Source organism: Didymosphaeria variabile (assembly GCF_027946475.1).
Source record: "Didymosphaeria variabile strain IMI 356815 chromosome Unknown scaffold_2, whole genome shotgun sequence".
Classification (NCBI taxonomy): domain Eukaryota; kingdom Fungi; phylum Ascomycota; class Dothideomycetes; order Pleosporales; family Didymosphaeriaceae; genus Didymosphaeria; species Didymosphaeria variabile.
In genome coordinates, this window is record NW_026611621.1 from 3,804,282 (window position 1) to 3,832,028 (window position 27,747).

The following is a 27,747-nucleotide window of genomic DNA, read 5'->3' on the forward strand; positions in this document are numbered from 1 at the left end:
CACCATCGCATCCTTCAACACTGCCTCCCTATGTCACCAAAATTATATTCAGGCTGTTCAGGCTTGAGGCTCAAAGAGCCAAAAGCCTAGTGTCGTCCCTTCCTCGGCGTAATTTGGTGAGCAGGGTTCCTATCCGATGCCACGAAGCGTTAGCAACGGGCCGCAGGGTTGCGGCCTGTTCCGCTTCTAGGAACATTTCCTTGCGTGAACAATGCACAGTAAGATGCCTCGCCATCTGCTACCGTCCGCCTCTTGCAAATCATTGCAGTCCACTATTGAACCACACCGGGATCTAGAAATGGCCATCGCAAAGGTCGCCGTCCGGCAGACGCGGTTCCACTTCAAGTGCATCCGGCCCCAACTGTGCCCACCTTTGACCGGAAGGACGCATGCGCTGGGAAGTTGTCGTCTGATAACGCGGGCCAGCCCCAGTAGACGGGTGCTCTGTTCACGAGTTTTCGCCCCAATCAGGGAATTAGCCCCAAATCTTGGGGCAAGTCTTGCAAGACTTTTCGCTCAAGCGATCAAGGTGGAGGCCACGATGGTACCTCAGGCCGTGTGGTGTTCGATTCGACTCGCACGAATACCGCCTATCCACCAGTTGAACGCACGTGTATAATTAGTTCGACCCACGTGCGATGTCGTTGATGTTCTGGAGTGTCGCTTTGCCGTCACTCAGTCGATAATGCGGCCTCTTTCCCCACCCCCATCCGCCTACTCGGAAAATCGGAGGGCGGGCGGAGAAAAACCCTTCCCAGGTTCGAACGACCAACGTGCAGGCCACGATACCATGGCACAGCTAGACTACCCGCAGTGTACACGAGGCATACTTCAACGACCCCGCATCGTGCGCTTCCTTACAGCCTTGTCGTAAACCGGGAGGCTCCATGATTCAGCAGCTTTCCACCAAAAATAGGTCTGTGAAGTGGGGATCGACAGCGTTGAACGTACCAGGAGCAGGGGATGATTAAGGTGCGGTAGAAGGTTAAATATACGCGAGGCCTCTCGACGAGGGATGCTTGAAGACCCGCAATTTGGGCAGTGTCTCAACGGCTCCGCCACCACTAATATCACCACTTTGGGGATATTAGGTGATGGAAATGGTCGCAAAGGATTGCGATTGGGTATTTCGCGTGCCTGCTAAGGAGGCTAATTGCATTTGTTTCAGGCCGGCGGTGAAGGCCCGTGACGATGGCGTGAAATGAGAGCAAAATGATCTCGGAAGCTTTGACGATAGGAATCTCGCGTCAGGCCGTCAACGTCCACCTTGGAAAAGGAATGACTGCAGATGCAGGATCGCATTTTGGGCTAGACAGCGCGTGCGGCAGGAAACAGGTTGCGATGCGACGAGAGAGATGCCACAAGCTTTGGCAGTCGAGGGTGGATGGCCCAATCCTTCGTGCGAGATGGCTGGGGCCAATTTTAGAGAATGATTTGCAAAGGAGCGCCATGATGTGAGGACGATGGAGCCGTTTGCATCAAGCCCTTTTTGTTCGCCTATCTGCGCACACTCCTTGATATGATCTGTTGTTGGCCGTTGGAAGGATGCGATTGTCACTGAGTTTATTCCCACTGCCAAAGCGACATGCCCGACGGTCGAGTTTCAACAACGAGCGTTTCAGACAACGACAGTCTTGCCCCAAGCACCGAAATGCGGGCACAGATGCACTGCCATCAGAATCAATAAAGCAGCCCGACGCCTGATTGGTGGAGAGGTGCGCCAGTAAGCTTATCCCAAAACTCCGACGCAGACACCCACCCCACCTTCTTGGAAGAACCATATCTGCGGCCAGATATGGTAAGCGCATCGTGGGTCGAGTGAGCATGGAAAGATGCTACTCGCTGATTGATCCTCCCGAAGAAGGGCTCGGGGTCGTTCTTCGCGCTCCCTTCCGAGACAGGCAAGCTCCTTGAGGAAATGGGGCCAAGTTCGTCGCTCACCCGTGATGATCAGACGAGAGGGCGAATTGAGAGCAGGTGGATCAGCTCCATCAGCCAGTGTTTGCTCGTTCTGTCTCTCACCCAGCCCAGCAGCGATGTGACGATTCTTCCGCATTCATCCAGCCTAGCGATGTCCGCTGATGGGTTCAGCAGCGCAAATGGTCATCCTAGGCGACGGTTGCGGACGCTCCTGCCCGATTGAGATTGTGTCTATGCCCTTTGGGAGATGGTGCTGGTCATGACTGCTGTGTCACGCTGACAGGCGCTGGATGTAGACCAGGAGCACAGCAAGGCTGGCCTGAAGCTGAGGCGAAGGCGGACGGCCGTCTTCGAAGTCGCTCCGACTCCTGTATGGAAGGCATTGTGAGGTGGTACGAACAGGATGGGGCCTGCAGCACGCTGCAGGTACGCGGAGCTTGGAAGGCCTGATTCTTCCGTCCTCGTGGCCGGAGCAAACAAGTGTTTCAGGAATGGCAGTTCTGGACCTTCAGGTCCTTCCTGTCTGCGCCTCGTGCATGCGGGTATTTTGCTGCACTTGGTGCGGCATGCGAGCGAAATGAACAAATTAGCCTTGAAGCGGTTCGCTGTACGCAGTGCGTGTACGCTACCCCCAAGCGTAGCCCACCGTTGTAATGATGCATTGCTAGTCCCGTCGTCTGCTCTGCGTGGTGCCGTCATACATTGGACTAAACGTCGGACTACGGCAGCGATACGCAATTCTTCCGGTGTGCAGACGAGTACAGTAGACGATGGCATGGGCACTCGAAGCGAAATCTCTTGGTCCTGTTCGACTCGGGTAGGCGCGGAGCAGCGTCCAGCGTCTCTTGAACCTGCCCTCAGGCTGCTGGGTGAGCCAGACGGATGGCGGCTTGCCCGTTCTGGTACGAGACATGGCACGTGGGGGCAGCGTCTCTCGCTTGCCGGGTGTCGCTGCCGGGCGAGGCAGACTGTCTGTCTCGAGGAACCAGCTGCTGATGCGTCGTGCGTAGGCGGGCGCCAATGAGGGCCTGAGGGTGCAGTGAAGGGGGCGCCACCCTGATTGGCTAAGCTGACCACTGCATCTCTGTGCTTCGCCTCTGCAAGCGGGTATAAGCCAAAAATAATTCCAGAAGAAGAGGCTCGACGCCCATTCCCACGTCGAACACAGGCAGGTACCGCACGTGTCACGCTCGCTAACGTCTCACCTCTCACCTCACCGTGCCATGGAGGGAGGATCCAGGGACAGCATCTGGTCTGTGGTGCAGCGTGAGCCGACCGTTCCTGAAAGTTGAGGCGTGCCTGGGAGCGTTGCCGTCAAGGTTCGGGGACTAAAGCGGGAACCAAGACTTTAGCCAGAAGCTGGCCAGTGGCGGGCCAGTGGCGGGGGCCATGTCGCTGCACTCGCATCCCTCGAGATCTCACGATACGATCGTGGAGCTCTGATCGCGCGGCACCGACGGTGGGTCGAGGCAGTGGGCGCCGTTGCCTAGGGATGGCCGTGTGCGACTAAATTTGGAGCTGGCAGGTGGGCGTGGTGCGGGTGGGCATCTTGCACGCTGGCAGCTCGCGCTGGTACTCGGTAGCTTGAATAGCGTGAATGCATCCCAGGGGAGCGGCATCTGGTTGACAAGAGGCAGATGCGCGCGTGCTCCCGACGAACGGCTGTCTCAGACATATTGCGCTCTGGAAGCGTGCTGCAGAGCGACGTACAAGTCCGTCCCTGCCAAGCGTGTCGCCAGCCTTGCCGTGCACATGTCGTGCAGCCTTGCTCTCGTGTCCTGGCAGCAGCAACATGGGCATCGCGCCGGGGTTCGCAAAGTGGACGCACCCCTGTCGAGAGAGGAGCGCGCCGTCGACGTCGCCCCCTGCTAGCCACTCCACGTCGATTGGTCTGAGGCTGCGCGCAGCTGCCCCAAGCGGCGTGAACGTGGGCCTGCGTGCAGGAGAGTCCATGGGTGGCCATGGCGTAAACTAGTGTGTGAAGAGGCAGGCGTCCGATGCTCCTGGTGCCAAATCAATATCTTTGCGTACACGGCCTAGCCCCGAATTGGGCACTACGAAGGCTGGGGCTTCTCTTACCTCGCAACGTGCAGCATGGGTCCGACCATGGGTGGAGGCGCTCGCGGGTCGACAGGCCCCAAGGTCTGACCACACTGGGGCTGCCTCTAGGACCCAGGTGCATAGATACATAAGGTCCGTCGGTCTCAGTATGGCATCGAGCTTCACGAGCTGCTTCCCACAACCCACAACACCCATACCCTCGATCGACGCTTCTGACCTAAGAGATCGTCAGTCATTTGAGCCATCCATTGTCACAATGAACACCATGGAGTTCAGCCAACAGACCCCGGAGTGGCAGCCTCCGCTCACACCCAGCCAACCCATCCCACCCACATCCACTCCTCGCCCAGCTACCACCACACCCAAGTCTGCCGGCGACCGGAGACCAAAGCTGCGAGCTTCGTGCGATGCTTGTGCAGCTTCCAAGGTCAAGTGCAGCAAAGAGCACCCCATCTGCGCTCGGTGCAGGGCCAATGGCTCGCAGTGCGTCTACGGTGTCTCGAGGAAGCACGGCAAGCCTGGACGGACCAGGAAGAGGAACCCAGATGGCACTCCTTTCATCAAGGCTTCGAAGCAGCGCCCCTCACCCGATGGCAGCGAGTTCAGCAAGTTCAGGGTCCGACCTGAGCCCATCATCTCTTCTCGCGAGGCCACTCCTTCGTCCAACTGGTCACCCACACCCAGTTGGCCAGCGACGCCTGAGTTCGAGTTCGAGATGACACCAGAGCCCTTCTACCTGGAGCCATCGGCCGATTTCAACTACATGGGTGACATGTCAGCTTACATGCCGCTCCAACCCGAATTCGAATCTTTCCAGCCCATTCAGTCTGAGCTTACTTTCATCGACCCGTTCGCGCGTAAGCAGTCGGTCAGGCTTGATTTGCCCGACATTCAGGCCATCAGGGACTTTGTCACCGTCGACACGGTGAACACCACAGTGAACCCGCTGGAATTCCCCTACCCTGACAGCATGCCCATTGACAATGGCTTCCTGCCTCCGTCCAATACTGTCTCTCCCCATAGCCCCAAGAGCGTCCACTCTTACACCCAGAACCCGCTCCGCGTCAGCATCTCGATGCCCTCGCAGCACTGCTGCTACACTCTTGCCTACCAGACTCTCGAGAGCCTGCGCATCATCAACCCGCAGAATTCGACCAACGTTGAGCTCAAGAGCCTCGACTCGGTCCTCTCCATCACCAAGGATGCTGTTGCCAACGTGCTGCAGCTCCTCAACTGCCCTTGCTCTTCCGACCCTCACCTCGCCATGCTCTACTCCAGCATCACCTCCAAGATCTTGACCTGGTACCAAATCGCGGCGGGCGTCAAGCCTACCGTCCCGTCCACGCCGCCATCGCTCAGCGGTGCCTCGTCGCCCGCATCTTCTGCCTTCTCCTCACCGCTCGCGACTCCCTCCGCCGAGAACACAACCTTCAACATTGCCGTGCAGCCCATCACCATCGGGCTGTTCGAATTCGACGAGGACATGCAGCAGACGCTGCGTCGGCAGGTCGTCCTCCGCGAGCTGCGCAAGTGCGGCACGCTCGTCGAGGCGCTGGCCAACTGGGGCAACCCCCAGAAGACCACCCAGGCTGAGTACCTGTACGACGTCCTGGGTGCGTGGCTCAAGAGCGAGCTCTACAAGACGCTGCGCGAGGTCGAGGGCGAGCAGATGCTTTAAGCAGCTCCCAACACCTTATCTCACCAGGGGCAAGCGGCACTCGCCGCAGGATTCCTTCGCTTCGCGCCCTTGGCTGTTGGTTTCTCTTCTCTTCTACACATTAGCGACATTGTTTGCATTTGCATTGGCGGGTTTATCCTTTTTCTTCTGCATCGGTCGCGGGTTCTCTTGATATCCATTCTCATCATTGGCTTTGTATATATGCCAGCGACGCGCTTCCTGCTCGCTTTGGCGCTCCGCTCGCTACACACCGACGGACTGGTTGGGTTGCATCAAAACAGGCGTTATTTGTACGAACAAAAGGTTTCGGTTTTACGAGAAACATGCATACCTCTGTAGCTATGTAGATATATGAACACACACCTGTACATACGAAGCTGGTTTCTTGGTGCGCTGTGATGTTGAGCATGCGGCACAGCAAGAGGGGCTGGGATGTACGTAAGCGGCTGGTCAGCACTAGAGTCACATGCTACCACACTTCGCTCCGTCACTGGGGTCTTCCTCCTCGAGTGACTTCCTGTTCGCCATCCAAGTATCGCAAATCTCCTTGAAGACGCTTGCTACCCGCAGACCCTCATTCCATTGCGCTTCCCACTTTTCTTCATCCGCCTTCATTACTCCGAAGGGTCCAACAAGATGCCACCATTCCGTCCCTCTCCAGCTTGTATTCTGCTTCTCGTATCCCGCTGGGGAAGACCACCGTCCAGGTTTGTAAAGCATTGACGTGCGCCGCATGAGTTTCTGCCGGTCACGAGTCTCGCGGAATGCGTTGGGTCGATGAGATTCGATGGTAGGTTGCTTGCGAAGAGTCGGCGAGAAGGGGTGTGCGATGATATTGTAATGGTCTGAGGAGACAGCCGCGTATTTATCGAACGTGACGCGCTTTTTGGATCTTGACTTGGTATTGATGGCATCCGAAGTGTGTTTGCGTTTGAGACATGACCGCAAACCAGCAAGACCAGGCGCTGGACTGCCTTCAACACTGGACTGCTGCGAATGTGCCCTCACGATCGGAGCCACCTTCGAGTCTTCCTCTTCGACCTCCTTGCTGATCACCTTCTCCACCGGAACGCCCTTGCTATCCTCTTCTTCAACCTCCCTGAGCAACTTCACTACCATCAACCTGATATACTTCGTCAACAACTCCACATCCACCTCACCCTCGATTTTCATCCCCGGCATCACCATCGCTATCCTCCTGAACTCCCTCCATATCTCAACCGCCCTCTTCGCATCCTCCTTCTCTTTCTCGCTATCACCCTCTTCCTCAATGAAACCTTCAAGCAGCTCCGCAACCCGAAATCCTTGCACACTCGCCATACCCCAGAGGTCAGTCCACCGACCATGGTCTACCTGCTCATTCCGGATTGCTTTGCGCGTGCTGTTAGGTTGGTCAGCCTGACCTTTCTCCTTCGACACGAAGATTCCACCGCGCCGCCCGATTCCCGTTCGGGCGCAGCGTAGCGTGTGGATGATGGATTTGATGAGGCAGGAGGGGCAGGTGTGTTGGCCTGGGAGTTTGTCGAAGAGGGTTTGGAAGGCGGGAGAGACGGTGTGCATGCAAGGGGCGAAGTGGCATGCTTCGAGGCTTTTCTTCATTAGAAAACGTTCGGAACGACTCATGGTGGTTGACGGGGTGACTTGACGTGCGGTGTATGCCTAGATAGTGTGGATGGAGGCGCCGCGGCGCGAAGAGCCGTAGTGGGGAAATGCAGGACTGCGCCAAGCCAAGAGTGTAGATGAGCTGAAGCGACTGGAGGCCTGCTGTTGTGCTTAAGGTTGAGCAGGCACAGGTATCGTCGGTGGAGGTTGAGAGCAGAAGCTTCAGCTGTGCTTTTGGTGGAGGTGGATGTGCAAATGCAGCCAGGAGGTGTATCTCGAAGGCAGTGACGTCGACGTCTTTAATCGACTATAGAAAGTGCGTGGGGTGAGTTGAATACTGTCTTTGGCCATATTGTATGTGACAGTACAATTGCAGGCGCAGAGACTGAGACAACGGTGAACGTGAGCTTTGACCCAGGGTTGATCCCAAACTCACCCCGAGATAATACTCAGGAAATTGACTTGTTCTATACGCTATCTCGATGACAAGACTCTAGAAAAGCTTCGACATCGTCCGCAAGAGCCGACGATATAAATTGCAAGCCTACATATTAACTCTCAACTCAACCCAGGATAGACAATACCCACCCACACGGACAATGCGCGAATAGTCGTTCTATGCGCAACAAGTTGCAGCCTAGTTGCGGGTATGATCCTCAACCCTCTAGCTCTACCCACGGAACCCTCAGGGGCCGCTACCATTCCAGCTCACCACGCGCAAATCCTGCGTGCGAATCAAAGATTGCCATTTGATATTACAACGACTCTACGGATAGCCCCTTACCATACCAACAAGCCTCACTCCGTCTTCCCTCGTGCGCCTTCCTCACTGGTAGTCTCCGAGTCCACAACCGTCAACCTCCCTTCCGCACCCACGATTGCGCTCTCCACCGCAGCCGGCACGTCCACATGGAAGAACGGCCTGTTCTGCCCATGCACCGTGCTGAGTTTCCCAGGGAAGCCCATTTGCCTCCCTGCTTGCCCGATCTGGTCTGCGGCCTCAACATCTGGATGCTTGGGATCGCGCGCCGGGGATGGCTTCGACACATCCAGCGATGCGAAACTGTACACGGGGTTCCAGTGCTGCGAGCGACGGGCATTAAAGCGCTCGGAGTCGACGTAGCCGAAGCCAGCCGTGGTGAGGGCGCGCTTCGTCCAGCGGCTGTTGATGGAGGCGAAGTGCCACTCGACGGGCTCGGGGTGCGCGTACCGGTCGAGCTGGTTGCGAACGTCGATGAGGCCCTGGACGGATGTCACGTCGACGTGGTTCACAGCTGAGAAGTCCAGAATGATAGCGCGCAACATGGGTCGATGATCGTCCGTATTTACTTGTTGGCCACGGCGCGGTCCAGGATCGTTCCATGGCCTGTCGCCGAGCTTGGAGTAGCGGTCGAGGATGCCGGGCCGCGCAACATGCTGAGCCTGGGCGACCAGCTCGTCCATGTAGCCTTGTTGATTAAGATACGAAAAGGCCTCCGTGAATCGGAAGATGACTATGCCTGGATATGGTGACTCAGGCTCAATCTGAGGATTGCTGCCATCTTTGTGGTTGATGGGAAGATAGGCCTCGCGGACGCCTGGGCTTGAGCCGTGGATGTCCTTGTTGGCGACGGCATCGGGCGTGGCACGGTAGATTCGTACCTTTCCAAGCACGGCACCATGTGTGAACAGCTGTCGCCAGAACAAGAGAGCAAAAGACGCGGCGATCGTAACGTATATGCCGTTTTCGATGTTGGTGAACACGGTCACGAAGACACCAGCGAAGAAAATGATGACCTCCAGTGGCGAAGTCTCCCAGAACTGATAGACGACATTAGGAGGCGTGATAAGATCGCCGACCGCGTGTATGATGACAGCAGAAAGGCCTGCACTAGGGATGTAGAAGAAGACAGCAGTGAGTGCGTATATAGCGAGTAAGACGATAACGGCGGTGAAGATACCGGCCAAAGGCGTGCGGACGCCTGCTTTTGATTTGATAGCCGTGCGCGAGAACGAGCCTGTAGCTGGGTAGGCGCCCTATAAACAATTAGTCTCCAAGTTAGAAGATTACAAGGCATCGTCCTTACCAGGAATGGGCCAAGCAAGTTTGTGAAACCAACTGCAACAAGCTCCTGCGATGGGTTGATCACATAGTTATTGATCCTACCGAAACTCTTCGAGATTGCGATGTGTTCCAGGATCAGCACGATGATAGTAACGGGAAGATCAGGAGCAATAGCGGTGAGGACCTCTTTATTAATCGTTGGGGCTCCAGCATGTTGAAATCCTGCCAATGTCAGCAAGTAGGGTCAATAGTGGAGCATGCACTCACCTCTAGGTACTTTGCCCAAGATCTTGAACTTGGCTTTCTTCGCATCTCCTTTGACATTGCGATTAGCGAGCCAGCTGATCAGAATATACAACAGGATTACGAAGGCCATTCGCAAGGTGCTGATGAAGAACCAGAGCTTCTTTCGGTGCGGCTGTTTCTTCGTCATCCAGCTGCAGAATATCCGGATCCCATAGAGCATCGTCAAAGCTGACAGCCCAATTGCTGCATCAAGCTTTGTTCTTGGGAGTCCTTTGAGGGTATCGATGATGACCAGATACGTCGCACCACGGGTATTGACGCCGGTGATGCCCATGAGAGGAGGGACTTGGCCAGCTCCAATGCTGATGGCAGCACCTGTCATGAAAGAAGTGATGGCGACCAAAGGAATAAGCTCGACAACACGGCCAAACCGAGTCAGCCCAATAAAGAGAAGTACGGCTCCAGCGATCACAGCGAGGGCTCTTGCAATGGTTTCGGCGGCAAGATTAGGATTTGTCTCTTGCACTCGAATAACAATGTTCCCAACGATTGTTGACATGACAGCAACAGTCTGGAACGTATGAGCAGTGTTCGACTAAGGTTTGGAAAGACCTACGCCAATAGTTATGTCTTTGGATGTTGCGAAAGCCCAGTAAAGCAGAAACCCGACGAACGAAGTATAAAGGCCATATTCAGGCGGCAGTTGAGCCAATATTGCGTAAGCCATGCCTTGAGGTATGACAACAAAACCTACAGTCACACCTGAACACAATCAGCACATGGTGTAAAGGTAGTGATCTGATTGTGGTGGTGTGTTGACTGAGTCGACCCCGACAGACTGTCGCATGGCATAGCGATCATGTCTTACTTACCAGCAATAATGTCACCCAAAAGCCATGTCGCGTTGTAATGAAAGATCCAATCCCAGAAAGGAAACAAACTGCGGAGGTATCGCTGAAAGGCGGAAAGTGAAGGCTTAAATTGAGAGACATATTCGAAAGCAGTGGGTTCCTTCTCGACATCTGCATTGCATTAGCATACGTGGTTCTACCCAAGGTAAGATGCTCACAAGTCTCTACAGAAGAAACGGAAGTACCCGAGGAGGGAAGCAGCTCTTCTTTGCGGTAGTCGACATTGATACCAAGCACTTTAGCCACACTGCGACCAACCGGATTGCTTGCCATGTTAGTTGCAAGCTGTGAGGGTGCTATGCCGCAGAACCGGAGCACCTTGTATATATATACGAGCCCTGAGATGAAAACCCGCCCTGCGTCAGAGCTTGGATGTGGGTAACCGCGGGAACAGGGTACGCAGATGTCAAGTGGATGTCCAAAGCGAACCATCGAAATAGCTTCTGCAAGCCAGCGGTAACCACCTTAGCGGGATCTGCCACCGGGCACTCATAGCTTGGCAAGATATATCACTCGGTCGAATACTGTGTATACAACGGATTGGTCAGTTGGCGCGCACTGTGACGAAAGTGCTTTTCCTGCCATGTGCGGCGCCCTGAAGACCTCTCAGCCTCTGGTAATTACGAGCATCTTAACGTATCTGGAACCAAAAGAAGGGTGCTGGGCTATTGCGTGATGGTTCGATGAAGCTCTCATTCCTCCGCGTGAAAGGTTCCAAGAGCTTGTCAAAGCTGGGCATCGGAGCGACGAGAAGATGGCTTTGCCTGGGCTCTGCATTTGGAGACCGAGCTGACTGATTGGATGATAACATTGTTCCTCTTGAAGTCATTTTGGTTTCCAGGAACGCTACAACGTCGCCAGAAAAAGTCGGCTCGTATTGATTGCAACATTTGAAGGAAAACGATGAAGACGAATCTGCACATTGACAGGTTACGGAGACTATACTGATTAGCCCTCTGTAAACCCAGACAGCTAGGCTGCTGGGGTAGCTTCGTTATTGCTCACGCAATTGTGCCGCAGTATTGCGAATCCGCGCTTGTACCGCCCGCTGATTGGCGACCTTGGCATTTTGGCTTGGCCTTTGAGGGCTATCGTTCGCAAACTTCGGATTGCCGTGTTCTCAGTGAGTCTAAAGGCATGAAACCAGGAAACCCGAGCGTGAGGACGCTGAATCGGATAGATATCGGCTCGCATCTGAGATCACTCCTTGCGTGATGCGTTGAGGGCATGGTGCGCAATGTCCTGGGTTAGAAGCTTGTCCTAGTAGAGCTACGAGAGCGCAGTTCAAGGAACACGTTAGCAGGCCAAGATACCTATGTTATGAAGAAGATTCGTACTTGAAGATCGCAACATGGCACCAGGCATTCATTGGGTCAAGGAGCGTGCACATCAAGCGAGACCCAGAAAGTGAGCGAACGCCGAAATTCATAAATGGACGGCATCGGTAGGACCTCGAGCACGCCACACCAACCAGCACCGCTTGCACCAGTTGCATCATTCATTCTAAAATGTCCCCATCAGATATCGCGTGTCATACCACTGTTGGTAGAAGCTATTTTCTGGCAGCCGCACACACGTTATAGTCGGCACGCGTTTGATAAGCGGCGAGTATGCCACGCAGATATGCCGCCCTTTCAGCCTGCGGGCACACAATCGCAAGAGCAGTGCTGCTATCTTCAAATCGAGTTATTGCCCAATAGTATCCTCAGTATCTCCGCAGGGACTGGCATGAAGGATGTGCGTTCGGATCCGAGTCTTTGAGTGAAAGCAGCTGCGCAAGCATCGAGTGTGGCTGACAGGCTCAGGACATCGTCGGCTCGTGGAGGAAATCGAGTCGATAATTGTGCGATCGATATGCTACGTTGGCTGTACTAGAATTCGACATCAGTCTCTCATGCGGCTGGCCGCCGATCACTCAGATACACGAGCGCATAATGGCGCCTGTGGCATCTCGTCGAGAAATCGTTGGTTTTGAACGCTGCTAGAGGCGCATCACGACGTCGTCTGGTGTTGGCATGAAAGTGAGGAACGCGAACGGAGGAACGCGTCGCAAAGTACTTCGGGCCTTCGAAACAGATGCCTGTTATGCAAAGTTCATCCGGAAGGATTTGTTTAGCTTGGCCCCCATGTTGAAGCCCCCGTGTCGATTTCCGTTATATGTTGCCGGCCGGCGCCGCATGGAAAATGCACGTCTCCCAGTTAGATGCCTGCTGCCCCTGCGCAAGGCCCTCCAACACACCGTCCCAACACACCGAGATAGTCAGTGTAGTCCATTGGACACGTCAGCTGTGTCAGTGAATTATGCGAGGCTGAGGACATTGGTACTTGCCAATCGCCGACACATCCCACTGACATAAGCTTCGCCAGACGATGAGCTCCAAAAAGCTCGGGAAACGGGGCGTGACCGACTACTTCGATTCGCACTCATACTACAGATTCCACCATGAAGCCCGTCCGGATGAGACTCTTTACATCACAGACAGTGATGGTAACGTTGACATGGGCCAATTTAATACCTCTTCCTCGGAGAACTGGCAGCTATACTACCAACAAGGTCGTTGGTTCATCCGCCCGTATGCGACTTCAGTCGACCTATCGTGGACCGAGTATCAACTAGGCCTAGCAAAGGATGACAAGGGAAATGTCGGAGCGCTGCCGAAGTTGGCGAAGAGGAGTGGTGAGCTGGGTCAACAATGGACCTTTGCCCAGGTCGACGACGGTAATGGCGGATTTGGATTCAAGATCAGCAATGCTCTCCTAGGTAACACATCTTTTCTCGCTTTAACAGGAGACGGTGGGCAACCGGGAATGCAAAGTAGTAGCGAAGGAACCGTTTGGGACATGCAAATCAATAGACAAGCGGGGAATCCGGGTGTCGATAACTCGTATGAAGACGTGGCAAACTTTGAGGTATGTTTCGCGTAGCAGTATGCTTGCTTATACCTAACGTGTGCGTAGGTCGCTGCTTCCTCGAGTGCGCCGTTGTCTCTAATTACTCCAGCATCAACGGCAAGCTCGACATCGAAATCCACATCGAGCTCAACGCCGACAGCGACACATACTGCGATGGCCTCGTCTTCTTCCTCGCTCGGCTCGGGTGCAATAGCGGGTATTGCCGTAGGCGCTGCCTTGGCGCTAATCGCTGCGATTGGTGCGTGGTTCTTCTTCGCAAAGCGACGGAAGAGACACACTCCGCCAGAGACATATCAAGCGCTTGAGCTCAGTCCAGATACAAAGACGACATACGCGCACCTGCAAAGCCCGGTAGAACTTGGGAGTGTACCGGTGGTGCACATAGCGCAAGAGAGGGGATTTGGGGAAGAAATACACGAGATGGGGAACGATTCTCCATCCAGAAGAAGTGTGTCTACACTTCGTAGCGGGCGTGAAGTCGGCGACTCAGCGGTTGAGAACACTGCGAGGGATGATGGAACTAGGGACAATTCGCCTGTGGCTAGGCACTCAAGAGATCGGAGTCAATGAGTCTGTACAACTATTAGCGCGTCTATTGAATATTTACGTAAACTTGACTGGGAGAGTATATCTGCTCGATCGATTAATTCCATTCGATGCAGCTCCGATGTTCTTGACGATGCAGTGACCGATCAAGGTGTACTACAGCAGCTGTCCGAATCGCGAATTGAACATCGCATCCATTGCACTTCGCTTACCATATTGCAATTGAGATTTTGGGCCAAGGGGAGACCGCCATGGTATGGGTGAGAGACGAAGAGGGTGCGACGGTGCGTGCGTGCGGACTTCAGTTGCGCCCCGCCCCTCATTCTAGCCCCACCACAACTCGCGCGGTAGGACACAAACACACCACGTTCTCTTTGCGCACCACTTAACCTCGAACAAACCCCCAACCTTGAGCCATGCCGCAGGAGGCGTCTAAGATCTCAGACCCCGACGCGACCGCCAAAGCAGCCGCCGAGGCTGTCGCCGAGTCGAGCGCACAAGATGCGCACATCGAATCCGCCGATGAGAGCGAAGAGGAGGAAATTGTAGATGGAGCTACGGGCGCGACAGAGAAGAAGAAGAAGAGCCGGAAGCGGAAGATCAAGGATGCTCTCAGCGGCAAGGGCAAGGCGCCCGCGATCGAGTCTACAGATGCGCCAACTGCTGGAGCACACCTCAATAAAGACCAGCTAAGCATGCTGTTGGACGCGAACCCCGCTCTGAAGAACCAATTACTTGCGAACAAGGGCAATCAGAGCTTAGAGGATATGCTCAAGAAGGTCAGCATGAACGAAATGCTTACGGGTCTCGCACCGCAAGCCAAGAACGTGAAGGATATGGGCAGCCATCAGTTCTGGAAGACACAGCCGGTGCCGAGCTTCGACGAGATGATGGCGGGCAAGGACAAGATTGTAGACGGTCCGATAAAGGATATCGATATTGCGCGAGTACCCAAGGAGCCGAGTGAGATGTACCCAGGCTTCAAGTGGGTGACAATGGACCTCGAGGATGAGAAGGAGCTGGAGGAGGTCTATGAGCTGCTATCAAACCATTATGTCGAGGATAACGAGGCCATGTTCCGATTTCGGTACTCTCCTTCCTTTCTGAACTGGTAGGTTCCTTCATCATCTTCTGCAATTTGGGCTCGCGCTGATCATCACTTTAGGGCCCTGAAAGCACCTGGCTGGAAGAAGGAGTGGCATGTTGGCGTACGTGCCGAGAAATCTGGAAAGCTTGTTGCATTCATCTCCGGCATTCCACTGCAGCTGCGTGTACGCGATAAGGTTCTCAATTCCTCGGAGATCAATTTCCTCTGCGTCCACAAGAAGCTGCGAGCAAAACGTCTCACTCCGGTGCTCATCAAGGAAATTACACGTCGATGCTATGTCAATGGCATTTTCCAGGCTGTGTATACCGTCGGTTCTCTCCTTCCTACGCCAGTCTCCACGTGTCGTTACTACCACCGCGCCCTTGAATGGGAAAAGCTGCATGATGTTGGCTTCTCACCCCTACCGCATAACAGCACAAAGCAGCGCCAAGTGGTCCGATACAAGCTGCCAGAAAATACTCTTCAACCCGGCGTTCGCGAACTCAAACCTGAGGATACCGATGTTGTACTAGACCTACTCCAGCGGTACCTCAAACGCATGGACATGGCGCAGGAGTTCACCAAGGAAGAATTTGAGCACTGGATGTTCAATCAGAAGGGCGCGAAGGAGCAGGTAGTATGGGCATATGTTGTTGAGGACCCGAACACGAAGAAGATCACCGACTTCTTCTCGTTCTACAACCTCGAGAGTACGGTCATTGGGCACAAGAAGCATAACCTGATCAAGGCAGCGTATCTCTTCTACTACGCCACGGAGAAGGCGTTCGGCAACGACCAGAATGTGCTGAAGGAGCGCCTCAATGAGCTCGTCAAGGATGCTTTGATCCTTGCGAAGCAGGTAAGCCACCTATTCACACGCGACAACTTCTGTGCATACCTAACGTGCTTAGGCTGACTTCGACGTCTTCAATGCGCTCACTCTCCTCGACAACCCACTCTTCCTTGAAGAACAGAAGTTTGGTGCCGGTGACGGCAATCTGCACTACTACCTCTACAACTACCGCGCCGCACCTCTGGGCGGTGGCATTGATCAACAGAGCAGACCTAGCACGAAGACCATGGGCGGAGTCGGATTGGTTATGCTGTAGGGAACGCCAGCCCTGGTCGGTGGAAGATTGATACGGTCGTGGACGAGCATCTAGTGTGCTAAAAAAGGTTATTCATTTAGAGGTGTCAGGCTTGGAAAACGAAGCATGGCGTGGCATTGCAGGAGCGTGTGAATGGTATCTATGCATGACTACACAAATATGGGATCAATTACGCTTTGTGAACATCTCGAAGCTAGTTCGACTGAAGTACTGTTACAAAGATGCGATGCTAAAGTCTTTGCGCCGCCGCCTTCGAGGCCGTGACGACCACCATCACGCGTCATGGCCCGTGCGCTACGATTTTCCAGACCGAGCAACCTCCGCAAGCACCCTCATCACCACAGCCAACATTACCACCAATTGCGCCTCAGCGCCCCCAACCTACCTTCCTTACGACCGGAAACTACACCTGTAACGATGCTCGCCCGAACCTTCCTCCTCCCCCTGCGCCGTACCCTCCTCACCACATCCGCCCGCCTTCCCACGATCTCTCGTGCAATCCACACCCCCGCCGCCCGACCATGTCTACACACTCGCAATCCCTCCGCAATCACTAGCCTGGCATCTCGCTTTAACGGTCTTCGGATACAGCAGCAGACGAGGGGCATGAAGGTGCGGTCGTCGGTCAAGAAAATGTGCGACGGGTGCAAGAGCGTGAGGAGGAAGAAAGGGAAGTACGTCTACATTATATGCAGCAAGAATCCGAAGCATAAACAGAGGTATGTATGGGTTCTTCCTGGACAAGCAAGGAGACGGGATGGAGGATTGAGCTGGGGCAGAGATGGTGCAGAGCATGGTGTGGTGTGCGAGATTCGGACATTGGCTAACGATTGCGGCGTGCAGGCAGGGATAGAGAATGCGAGAGACGGGCGATCTATTTTCGACGAGGCGACCGGTTAAACAGATATACGCAAGGGGTCGAACATGTACATCGGAAGAGGGAACCGGGACATTGGAGATTTGTACAAGGACAGAAGAAGTGTATCATATGTAGGAATACGCATCAAAGGCGCTCTGGGTTCGGTCAATGGAGACCCTGTAATACATACACTCTCAGCTACGAAGGTTCGTCCTACATGAACCTAGCTGTGCATCTGCAGTACCGCGTTTCACGGCTTCAAGTTCGATTATAATCCTTGTGAGCGTGCTTTTCGCATAGCTCACTTCACGAAATCCCACGCAACGTTTTGGTTCCTATAACGCCCTTGCGAATATCACGGTCCGAAGGGTATCGAGCATAAATAAGAAGAGAATATCTGATGACCGTGCAGACCAGCACTCACCTCCAGCCACGGCGCTCTTCATCATAGGGAAAATTTTCTGCTTGAGTCCTAGAAGATGCCCTCACAGGATAGTCTTGGGGACTCATCGGGTACAACTCGGAAGCGTTGCTGCGAATGCGCTCCCTTCCTTGGTAACGAGGGACATCTAGGACAGTACCACCGGGACTTCTCAGTGGACTTCGATCTGGCACCAAAGGCCTCGTGTCGTAATCGCTCTCCCTGATCCTGTAGCTTTGGTCCCTGTAGCTTTGGTCCCTGTAGCTTTGGTCCCTGTAGCTTTGGTCCCTGTAGCTCTGTTCCATCTTCTGACTTGCAAATTCTCCTTGGATCATCTTCTGGCCCTCGCGGCGTGCTACGAGCTTGCGATCAGCAGCAGAGCGACTCTCCGCGCGTGCAACACCTATGTTGTCTATCTTCTCGCCGAGATGACGGATCTCGTTGTTCATCATGGTGGCACCGTCAAGCGTGGTGCTGTCCAGTTCCTCCGTGGGAGGAGGTGTGCTGGCTTCTAGCTCGACAGGCTCGCCTTTGATGGGCGTTGGGTCCCAAGGGCGTTGCCAACACCATGTACGCTGCTGAGAGGCTTCGAGCAGCTCAGTTTGGCCATTCGTCACCCATTCTGGGCATCGTTTGAGATCAGTGCAAAGGAAGTAACGCACCCCGTCGGTGTGTTTGAGGGATTGGACGTCGACAGATAGAGTGGAAAGAACTTGAAGGATCCCGTATAGAAGCACCCAGCGTCCGAGACGTGCTTCGCGCGGTGTCGTAGCCTTGAGGTCTGCACTGAGTTCAAACTGCTCAAAACTATCGATGAGAATGTTGCCGCCAAATGAAGAGTCCAGCTTTTCGATGTTCGTAGCATCGCTGAATACTATCGACAGCTGTAAATGCGTCTTAGCGTCCTTCGTCGCATCTATCTTGCTCTTCTTTAGACCACCGAAAAGACCTTTCTTTTGTGCCAACCTCGTCTGTGGTACATCCCTCGGTAGTAACGGATACGCATGCGGGATATGGGAGTACCCGTGCTTATTGTCCCAAGTCACCAGGATGTCCGACAGCGATAGCTCGGGTAGGTTAGCTCTGAAGTCCTCAGTTTTTAGGTTCGCCATCTGCCACTTGTTTCCAGGTCGTTCTTCCCGCACGTCCCAAACCACGTCTCGGTTGACGAGGTAGTCGTAGAGCATGCCGAAATCTCGTTGTAAATCAAGTGCAATCTTCCTGTTAAGCCATGTCTGGCCTTGACTTGGTGGCCAGTTGCCGTAGATCTTGGTGAGATAATTGATCAAGAATTGTCGAAAAGCCTGACAGCTCTGATACACGGGTGTGCCTGATCACGGCCAGGTCAGTATAGTAAGTCTACATGATGTCGAAGTCACGTACCGGCAGCTTTTGCAACATTCGGCCATACATCGTCAAAATCGAACGTGCCCAGCCTCTCTTCAGCCTCCATCACTCGCAGCTGTAGCGACTTGGCTGCAATCCCTAAGTTCCTCCTTGTGGCAATGGACAGTCTCTTGAAATCTGGATGCTCCTCTACCTGCGGGTTCAAGATACCAGCAAGATGAACAAAGCTCTCCAAGTACCCTTGACGCCACCGTACGTTGTCTTGTTCCGCCCAGGTGAGCAAGCTGATGGCTAGCTTGATGCCATTCCTAACGTCGTCTAGCTTGTGCTGTGTCAGATAATTCGTGATGGTTTGGACGCTGCGTTCGCGTGACGTGAGTTTCGAATGCTCGTCATGGTCAAGATCATACATGACCTGAATCTCAGGCTGAAGCGTATTCAACATCTCGAACAGGTCGGCCCCTACCATAGGTTTGTCATGTAGTATAGCGATGAAATTTCGCACTGCGACATGATGCAGCCGTTGCGCTTGTGGCGTCTTCAAGTGTCTCGGTGCTGTAAACCATAATTCATGTGTCGCTCGTTGCTGTTGCGACGCTCGAAACGATGGAGGTGGTGACATGGCATCCGGACGGGCGTTACCAGGGTAATATTGTGCCCTTGAATCATCAGAATATCTAGGAACTCCATAGTAAGTCTGGTTGATGTTGAAAGGCGGCGGAGACGACATGCCACCCGGGGAGACGGGAGCCAGCATTTGCCGCTGGCCTGGCGGTAGCGGGAAATGAGGAGTAAACGACTGTCGAGACGACTCCGCGCTATCTTCAAGCGTCCAGTCGTCGTTATCGTCGATGCGTCCGTAAAGTAAAGCGTTATTCAACCAAGTAGAACCGCAATTTTCGAGCACATCCAGCTCCGCTCTAATCTGTGGCAGCGGACGATCCTCATCTATTTGTTCTTCTGTAAAGTAGATGAGCACATTTCCGTCTTGCAGATCCTCGTCCTGCTGCAGTCAGTAACACGGTATCCGACGGATCACCACATTGCTCACGAAGTCAAAACCACCGTAAGGCCTCATGCCTTCGTTGCCACCCTGCCATATTCGAAAATTCATCCAACTTTTCTGGTCGGGGTTGCTGGGATAGTTGAGACTTGACTCGGCTCTAAAAAGAGGCGGCGCGGGTGTAGAAGCTTTCTTCGTCGGGACACCGCCTGTTGCATTGGTGTAGGATTAGTCGGTGCTGCACTTACGATGCATTGCAAGGATACTCACCCCCTCGGCCCCGAGGTGCCTTCGTGTCTTTACCATTGGCTTGATACCTGGATTTCTCTTTGCCGGTGGACGAATTATCGGATACGGATTCGGGCCGGCCAGCTGCGGTCCGTGAACGTTGATGATCTGAGGACGAATGGGAGGCAGTCACTCTTAGGGGTGGCCTGCTGCCACTGCCGTTGGCAGAGCTGCTTCGAGATGTGGAAACGGTAAGCTGCCTTGTTGGCATGCGACCTGTCGATATTGTACTTCGCGTGCCGGCCGAATTCCATTCCGCAAAGGCATCGCCAGGTCTGCGTATCGCCTCAGGCGCTTTGCCTTTCTGTGCAACCTTCTTCTCCTTTTTTTCGATATCTTTGACAACGGCTTTCCGACTTCGCGCGCCTCTCGCTGACATTGTGCTAGAGCTTGTCTGACTTGGATGAACCTCGACACTGGTAGGGAAGGTGAGGAGGTCACATCAAAAAGAATTGCAAAGCGCAGTGAGAGTGGGAGTGGACAAACGCGTGGAGAAACAATGCTTCACAGAGCGTCCCATGGGCACATGCGAGAGTCCGGCTAATAGTAGGGTTTACACGTGGCTTAGGAAGAGAAGTGCGGGCCGAAAGTGAAGGAGCTGAAGCGTTCGCCAGGATGTGTCTACGGGGCAAGTCGCGAAAATGAAGTCGCTGCATGAGATAGGGTGTCCTGAATATATTGGGCTTCGCGAAGACGCTTACGGTCCCGCCGGTCAGGTACGATAGGTGAACAGGTGCTATATTAGGGATGGTAGATGCGGCATATGCGGAGGAGTTGCGGTCCCGATAAGGACCCCTGCATGCTCCACGCTCGGTCGCGGGCTGGATGCTCGGTCAAACAAACGCTTTAGGGCACAGTCGGAGCTGCCATGGAAGCGAGGCAGATGCCTGTCTACGACCGAGGAGACGGCCCAATGGTAGAGTCGTTGGGTTCCTCGCGAAGTGACACGAGCAAGAGCAGACGGGCTGGAGGCGGAACAGCTGTGCGTAGAGATAAGGCCTGTATGAATTGAGTACGGGGCGTCAGCGCTGCAGGAGGCGATGGAAGGCAGCCAGAGCATGCCATGCTCGCGATCGGAGATTGGACATGTATATGGAGGCAGCACTCGCACGGCGCAGCAGACTCATATCGCCTTGCAGGAGAGTGCAATCCATGGATCCATGGACCCGTGGACGGCAGCCCATCACGTGTTTCGGACGGCACCTGCACCTGGGCAAGCGAGACTCAGAGCGGACCGGGGATGAAGGAACGGATGTGAACCCGGGCGTTGGGTACCACGCCATGCCGCAAACCCTCACGCAGACGTCGATCGATTCGAGGTCCAAGGATCGCAAGATGGGCCTCCGTGTTCGTTGCCATGGAAGCTCGCAGGGAACCATCTGGGCTGCGTATGGGTGGGTCCTTGGCGGCTGCTGGCCGGCCTCGCAGCCCCAGCGAACCTCGAAACCACGACCATCACATGGCGATAGTTGCCACCTACCACGCCGTCTTGCATTGTCAGACCATGTCTACCCCCTTTGCAGCGATATCCTGATTCAGCCCGCGTCTTTTCTGCAGCGCCTTGGAAGATGCGACACGAGCCCAGCCACAGGATTATGTTCCAGCCACCTTCCCCGCCATGCAGATGCAGGCCCTCCCATGGTGTATTTAATTGAACAGCAAGTTTCCAGCGCACCAACTTTTTACGTCACTCTGCGTGCCACGAGCTTTACTCTTAGCTGCAGCAATAAAGCCCGCCTGGATCCACGTTTTGTATCCGTCGCGCACCTTCTGCCTTATCCTCTCATACTGCGCAAGTCGTCAGCCAGCGTCTGCTAGTACCCGTCGGGCTCGTACTGCAGCCTCCCGCCCGATTGCACCAGCTTAGCTGTTGCTTTCGCCTTCCTTCTACTCCTTCTTGCATAGTTGCGATAGGCTATAGTCGTCACCATGTCGTTCTCCGGCATCTCGTTCATCTTCTGGAGGATCATGGAGATCCTCACTCTCATCCCGACCATGGGAATGCTGGTAAGAGGACCGTACGGCAACGCTTTTGGTTCACGACTGACGTAGGATTAGGCTTGGTTCGTTCATTGGTTCGACAGTCAGCTTCTGCGCACTCCGACCGACATACTGGTACTGTTCATAGTATCGACGTTAGCTGTCGCATGGACGATAGGAACATTGTTCCTATACAGCCGTGCCCGGCACTCGGCAAGTTTCGTCGCATTCGTCGACCTCCTCTTCGTCGGTGCCTTCATCGGCGCCGTTGTCGAGCTGCGCCGCATCAGCGATGCAGACTGCTCCAACTGGACTCGAAGCGATACGCACGGAATCAGCGCCTTTGGATGGTCTGTCACGGGCACGTTCCCCACCCTCAATGTGAATAAGCAATGCGCCATGCTGAAGGCTTCTTGGGCGTTCGGCATCATGTAAGTTTAGCGGAGGATTCCGAACACCGGAGTTGAAGCTCACAATGACTAGGAACTGCATCTTCTTCTTCTTCACCTTCATCCTGGCACTCCTTGTCCATCGCCATCACGACAGCCGCGACCGCGTCGTTGTCAAGCGCGAGACTCACCACTACCGCCGCGGCTCGCGCCACCATTCGCGCTCTCCCCGCCGCTCGCACCACAGCCACCGTTCGCGATCCTACGTTTAGACCATGGCAAGTCGTCGATTATCTCTCGGGAGCTGCAAGCTAGCGAGCGAGCAAAGCATTACACATATATTGGACAACATCTTTACTGTGAATATGAAACGAATTGACAGGAGTGCATCTGGGACTCATCTGAAGAACCTGCATTACTACGAAGGGAGGACTAGGACTATTGTACGGTTACGAATTACGACACATTGCTTGGAAGCTTTGTATCTGTTTTATACTTTGTTAATTAGTTAGAGCGAAATACCCACGGTGCGCCCTTAGGCCAGCCATATCAATGAATGAAACTTAGAAGCGCAAAATGCTCACAGTCCACCATAACCGCAATACCATGCTCACAGACTTTTTTCTCTTCTCCATACCAGTACATCGATGTCGGCACGTATGACGTGGTGTTGTGGCACAGAGATTCTAGAGAAGCGTGATCCGCATCGCTAGACACTAGTTGCGTAATAGATTCCAGGGTCTGGGAACCATCTTTCAACGACGTACTCGCTTTATGGAATTAGGATTTGTGAGAGCTTAGACTTCCAGGGGATTTCTTCTAGAGTATACCCACCGTCCCTGACCAACTGTAGTACTATATCGGGAGTATGCGTACTGCACTAGGTGACACAGGGTACCGAGGCACTGTCTCTGGCATGCCTGCAATTCTTATCAGTACATTTTCATACACGTCACGATGGAGGCAAGTAGTTTCACGAAAAAGAGAAGAGATGTACAATGGCTGAATGAGAGGATTGCCATTAGTCTTGAGACTGTCCCTTCCATCACCAAGACCCATTGGACTTTGACATGGGACACTGAGTCTCCCATTCCATACAACCTTGAACACCAAACGCACGTCTGACCGTCATGTAGGCACGAAGCCTTCGACACTTGAGAACCCAAAACAACCACCAAAGTGACCAACCCTCTCTTTGTTCCAACCCCAAAGACTTCAAGAAGATACCAAACCCCCCGGAGTCTCATAGAATGCAGGTAGGCCAACCACGAAGCCTTCATATTCCACACGGCCTGCAAACCTAGACACCAAGTCGACAGCAAACTCTGAGGGGGTCTCAGGTGAGAGGTTGCGGGTAGGTCAGGCACAAGGCCCTCAGATTCCACACAGCCCGCAACATGAGCCGAGAACGCCCTAGGTCTTTGAACGGCCAACTTGCTGTTCTGTCTTTGACCTGACTCCGAAGAGCGCCGGACAGAGTGCAGCTTCCACCTCTTTGACCGATCCACCAACTCTTGACCAACCGTGTTCCAAGCTCAAGGGACCCTGTGGCCTCGAACCACACCCTGTACCAGTATCCTTGATGTTGAGGCCGATCGAGCTCAACGCCGCACCGATCCGCAGATCGGGAGCGCCCAGGAGATAGCCGTTGTCGATCTCCTGTCCGGTGCCCAGTGTTTTCCACTGTTTGGTTCGGTTGGGGAAGTCGCTCAGTCGCTAAGAGCTGTCGCTGGGTTGGTGTGCTGAGCTGCTGCACTGGCGTGTTGAAAGGTTGTGAAGCCGATGACAGAGGTGACTCAGATGAGAGATGTTGAGTGGGGGAGGTGTGGTGTCAGCGTCATGGCTGTGGCCGTGATGGTGAGAAACAACAGGCACGAGGTGAGCAGCTCAGTACGCAGTGTGGAGGTGGTATGACAAAGTCGTCATGTGGAAGACGTGCGATAGTGCACGGTGGATAAGAGGCAACAGCTCTTGCCCGTCTTCATGGTGTATGTGAGGCTCTTGTGTGATGGAGCGACTGGGGCTGTAAGCAGTTGCGCTAGGTGGGGGTGAAGGTGAAGTACCTGAGGTTGACTTCAAAGCAAAGACCACAAGTGAAGGTAACTCATGTTGAGGCAAAGCTTGATAGTTCATATCAAATGGATGAGAGGTAAGGGACCACTGTGGAGAAGAAATTGTGTGGGGTGAGGTGTTGTGGAGAGGAAGGAGAGAGGCTTTGGCGAGGGCAGGCGGGCTTATATACAGTGCGCAGATCAGTAGCGCCTCGCTTAACAGCTTGGCATTGATCTGGCGACGACGTGAAGCAAGTGAGAGAGAGGCGCAGAAAAGCGGCGAAGGTAGGTGAAGGGTGGGATCGGTGGGCGCTTCACCTGGGCGTTGTTCTGGTAGCGTATTCATGTCGAATAGGTCCTACTCGCTAAGCGAGCTACGCGACTAGCATAGCATGAACATGGTATTACTAGGCGGGAGAACAGGATCTGAGTAAGGTGAGCCTGAGGTGACCTGCACGGTAGTGCGCAGTTGCGGCATGCCAAGCGTCTCCTAGCTGTGATCGTATCAACAATTACCATATATAATGCGTACGTGATATTATTCACGGGAATACGAACAGGCCTTTGGAAAAAATTGTAGTAGTAAGGGCTCATAGGCACAAATGCATACCATGGGTAGCGGCGATTGATCTTAAGTAGACTAAGAGTATATATGCGGAGCTACTCATATCAAGTTCAAGCCTTGGTCCTTTACCTGGGTGAAGACTAGCACATTGTCGTAGAAACCATCTCAAATCCCAACCTCATAAGCATCGAAATGCGCCGTGGCCTGCCCATATGACACAACACCATTCCTCTCGATTGGTACTCCATCCTGTTGCAACCCACCTCCAGGAATATATATCCGATTTCCCACAGCAACCGCAGCAGTACCATGGCGTGGCACTTGCATGTTGTTCAACCTCGTCCACTTCCTTGAATCCAGATCGTATGTTTCCGCCTGAGGGAAGATGCCGTTCGTGGTGTTGGGATTACACTCTCCGCCGAACGCAAAGAACGACCCTCCGACAGCACTCCCGGTCACTCCTCCGCGAGCAGTAGGCATGTGCCCGGGAGAAGTCTGCCAGCCAGTGGTCTGGTTTCGAAGGTCGAGGGAGAAGACGGTGTCGCGGACGTTGGTACGTTCATACCAGCGCCCGCCAATGACGTATAGTGTGTCTCCGACGACGGTTCCAGCAGCATGTTGACGGCCTTCCGGAATATTTGCTGCGATCGATGGAACACGCTGCCACTGCAGTGATGTGGTGTTGAACGCCGTGACGGTCGTCGAAGCGTCTTGGTAGTTCAGATTGAGCACGGTCATACCGCCGGCTACGTATATCATTTCACCGTAGACACCCACAACCGAACTACCTCTTTCCGTGCCATTCGGCATCGAGGCGACCTCGGTCCAGTTATTGCTGTTGAGATCGTAGACATAGCTCTTGCCTGTAGCGATCCAGTCTGCTTCAGCTGTTGGTGGCTCTTGCGTGTTGACGAGACCGCCGAGTATATAGATGCGGCCATTCACGGCCGCGGCGTTCGGATGATTCGCTGCAATTGGAAGCGGTGCTGCGGTACGCCAAGTGTCGGACGGTATGTCGTACAACTCGACGAGGTTGGTGGAAACGGTGCGCTCTTGAACAGACTAGATGAGCATAGGCCATCAGTGAAACCACTCAAGGAATACTCTTAGTGATTACAGTACTACGTACCTCATTTCCAATGCGCTCTACGCCTCCTACTACCGCAATGGTATTGTTATCCACAGCCACCGTAATGTGTTCTTGTCGAGGGGTCGGCAGTGAAGTCAAGTTTACCCAACGATTTCCTCTGTCTCCGGTGGTTTGGTAGCCTTGGGGCACCGCCGCTGCTCTGACACTGGTCGTCAAGAGAAGGGCCGCGACCCCAGTAAGTCGCTGCAGTTGCATTTAATAAGACTAGACAGAGTCGCTATTTAGAGACAGATAATAAATGCTGAGGACCGCGTGTTCACTTCCAAGGTTGAGACTTGCATGGCTTTGCCTTTATACTCACGAGCCCTCGGATGTGCCTAGGTACGTGGTGCACTTTACGTCCGTGTAGGAATGTTGCCCAACAGATCCATCACAGCGGTTCTCCACGATTTGAACGAATCACCATCGAGCATTTTGCTTCATGAAGCCTCAGCCTCGTACCAAGACACTACAATAAGCGTGACTGACGACGCTTCTAACGCCGTTGGCTTGGTGCGCGAGCAACCCCGGAGGATACGAGGAGTGATTAGCAGAGCTCACGGACGAGTATTTGGCCTTGTACGAATGTTGTTCTGCGTGCACAGTAAGGTGATGGTGTAAGCAGGAACGATGTCCACAAGTCCGATCGACATCTCCGATCGACTTTGTACAATAGCATATTATATACAGCCCATTATCCAAGTTTGTACCTGCATGTGCACCTATGGTGCATCTATTGCTTTCGTGTATTTCCATCTTCTTGGTCGCCTTACTGGCGAGGATCAACGTCTCTCAAGGCTGATGGTCTCCCTCCAACCACGTCTTCAAACCCTGAGCCTGCGCATTGAATGACTTCTGCAGCTTCTCCCCCAACAACTGCTGTGTCAATACCGCCGATGGGCCACTGAACACCTCGCGACTCTCGTAGAGCACGCGTCCGTTCTTCTTATTTACGCTCAACGCCTGCCACCGTTCCGCTGTGATAAGCGGGTTCGGGTAGGCTTCCCAGGCAAGACGACCCAGCTCCGGCTGCACATGCGTGACATTCTCATAAGAGAACTGCGTAGCAAGCGGGTTATCAGGTGTGTACTCATTGACTGGAAGGGGAAGCGCTGGGATCTGAACGCGCAAAATGAGCTGCGTGTTTTCGATGGGGCGCTGAGTGGGAAGTGAGATATTGGCGGCATCCACGGCAATGGAGGAGCGGACGAATGGGTTCCATCTGGGATAATCGGGGAAGTTTGTGAGGACGTCCCAGGCGGCGCTGATATTGGTGTGCTCGATTTCGATGCGCGCACTGACGTTGAACACGCCTGGAGCGACGTCTGGGAGGTTGGTGTATTGTGCGAGAACGCCGGTGATGGTGAGTAGAAGGCAGTACATGGGTGCCATGCTGGAGGACTGCAGCACGAGCTTCACGATGCTGAGCGGGTAATGTAGACTACCGGTTGACTTGCGGCACCGGGGCTCGTGGAAGAACGTATAGCGGGCAGACAACAGCGGCCGTTCACTAGTAACCGACAGAGGGCCTCGCGTATAAAACTATTGCTACCGCTGGAAGGAACGCAGTATTGACAGCCTACTAGAAAGAGAATGGC

General features: G+C 54.0%; 8 protein-coding genes across 8 annotated transcripts; 3 read left to right on the forward strand and 5 right to left on the reverse strand.

Moving 5' to 3' along the window:
- Positions 1-4,129: 4,129 nt before the first annotated feature.
- N0V89_002961 (uncharacterized protein) lies at positions 4,130-5,659 on the forward strand (the record flags this gene model as incomplete). The annotated part of the gene is made up of 1 exon (XM_056211765.1): positions 4,130-5,659. The coding sequence occupies one exon, from the start codon at positions 4,130-4,132 to the stop codon at positions 5,657-5,659; it is 1,530 nt and encodes a 509-aa protein (XP_056075238.1).
- A 462-nt stretch (positions 5,660-6,121) lies between these two features.
- On the reverse strand, positions 6,122-7,258 carry N0V89_002962 (uncharacterized protein; the record flags this gene model as incomplete). Its single annotated transcript, XM_056211766.1, has 1 exon — positions 6,122-7,258. One exon carries the CDS (start codon positions 7,256-7,258, stop codon positions 6,122-6,124), a length of 1,137 nt encoding a protein of 378 aa, XP_056075239.1.
- Positions 7,259-8,059: 801 nt separating this feature from the next.
- N0V89_002963 (uncharacterized protein) lies at positions 8,060-10,735 on the reverse strand (the record flags this gene model as incomplete). The annotated part of the gene is made up of 6 exons (XM_056211767.1): positions 8,060-9,277; positions 9,328-9,527; positions 9,573-10,122; positions 10,168-10,313; positions 10,424-10,573; positions 10,621-10,735. The coding sequence occupies 6 exons, from the start codon at positions 10,733-10,735 to the stop codon at positions 8,060-8,062; spliced, it is 2,379 nt and encodes a 792-aa protein (XP_056075240.1).
- Positions 10,736-12,832: 2,097 nt separating this feature from the next.
- Positions 12,833-13,387, forward strand: N0V89_002964 (uncharacterized protein; the record flags this gene model as incomplete). Its single annotated transcript, XM_056211768.1, has 1 exon — positions 12,833-13,387. One exon carries the CDS (start codon positions 12,833-12,835, stop codon positions 13,385-13,387), a length of 555 nt encoding a protein of 184 aa, XP_056075241.1.
- A 950-nt stretch (positions 13,388-14,337) lies between these two features.
- Positions 14,338-16,117, forward strand: NMT1 (glycylpeptide N-tetradecanoyltransferase; the record flags this gene model as incomplete). The annotated part of the gene is made up of 3 exons (XM_056211769.1): positions 14,338-15,032; positions 15,087-15,867; positions 15,920-16,117. 3 exons carry the CDS (start codon positions 14,338-14,340, stop codon positions 16,115-16,117), a joined length of 1,674 nt encoding a protein of 557 aa, XP_056075242.1.
- Positions 16,118-17,396: 1,279 nt separating this feature from the next.
- Positions 17,397-20,414, reverse strand: N0V89_002966 (uncharacterized protein; the record flags this gene model as incomplete). Its single annotated transcript, XM_056211770.1, has 4 exons — positions 17,397-18,727; positions 18,781-19,747; positions 19,796-19,956; positions 20,267-20,414. 4 exons carry the CDS (start codon positions 20,412-20,414, stop codon positions 17,397-17,399), a joined length of 2,607 nt encoding a protein of 868 aa, XP_056075243.1.
- Positions 20,415-25,185: 4,771 nt separating this feature from the next.
- Positions 25,186-26,365, reverse strand: N0V89_002967 (uncharacterized protein; the record flags this gene model as incomplete). Its single annotated transcript, XM_056211771.1, has 2 exons — positions 25,186-26,082; positions 26,150-26,365. The coding sequence occupies 2 exons, from the start codon at positions 26,363-26,365 to the stop codon at positions 25,186-25,188; spliced, it is 1,113 nt and encodes a 370-aa protein (XP_056075244.1).
- Positions 26,366-26,941: 576 nt separating this feature from the next.
- On the reverse strand, positions 26,942-27,541 carry N0V89_002968 (uncharacterized protein; the record flags this gene model as incomplete). The annotated part of the gene is made up of 1 exon (XM_056211772.1): positions 26,942-27,541. The coding sequence occupies one exon, from the start codon at positions 27,539-27,541 to the stop codon at positions 26,942-26,944; it is 600 nt and encodes a 199-aa protein (XP_056075245.1).
- Positions 27,542-27,747: the final 206 nt, after the last annotated feature.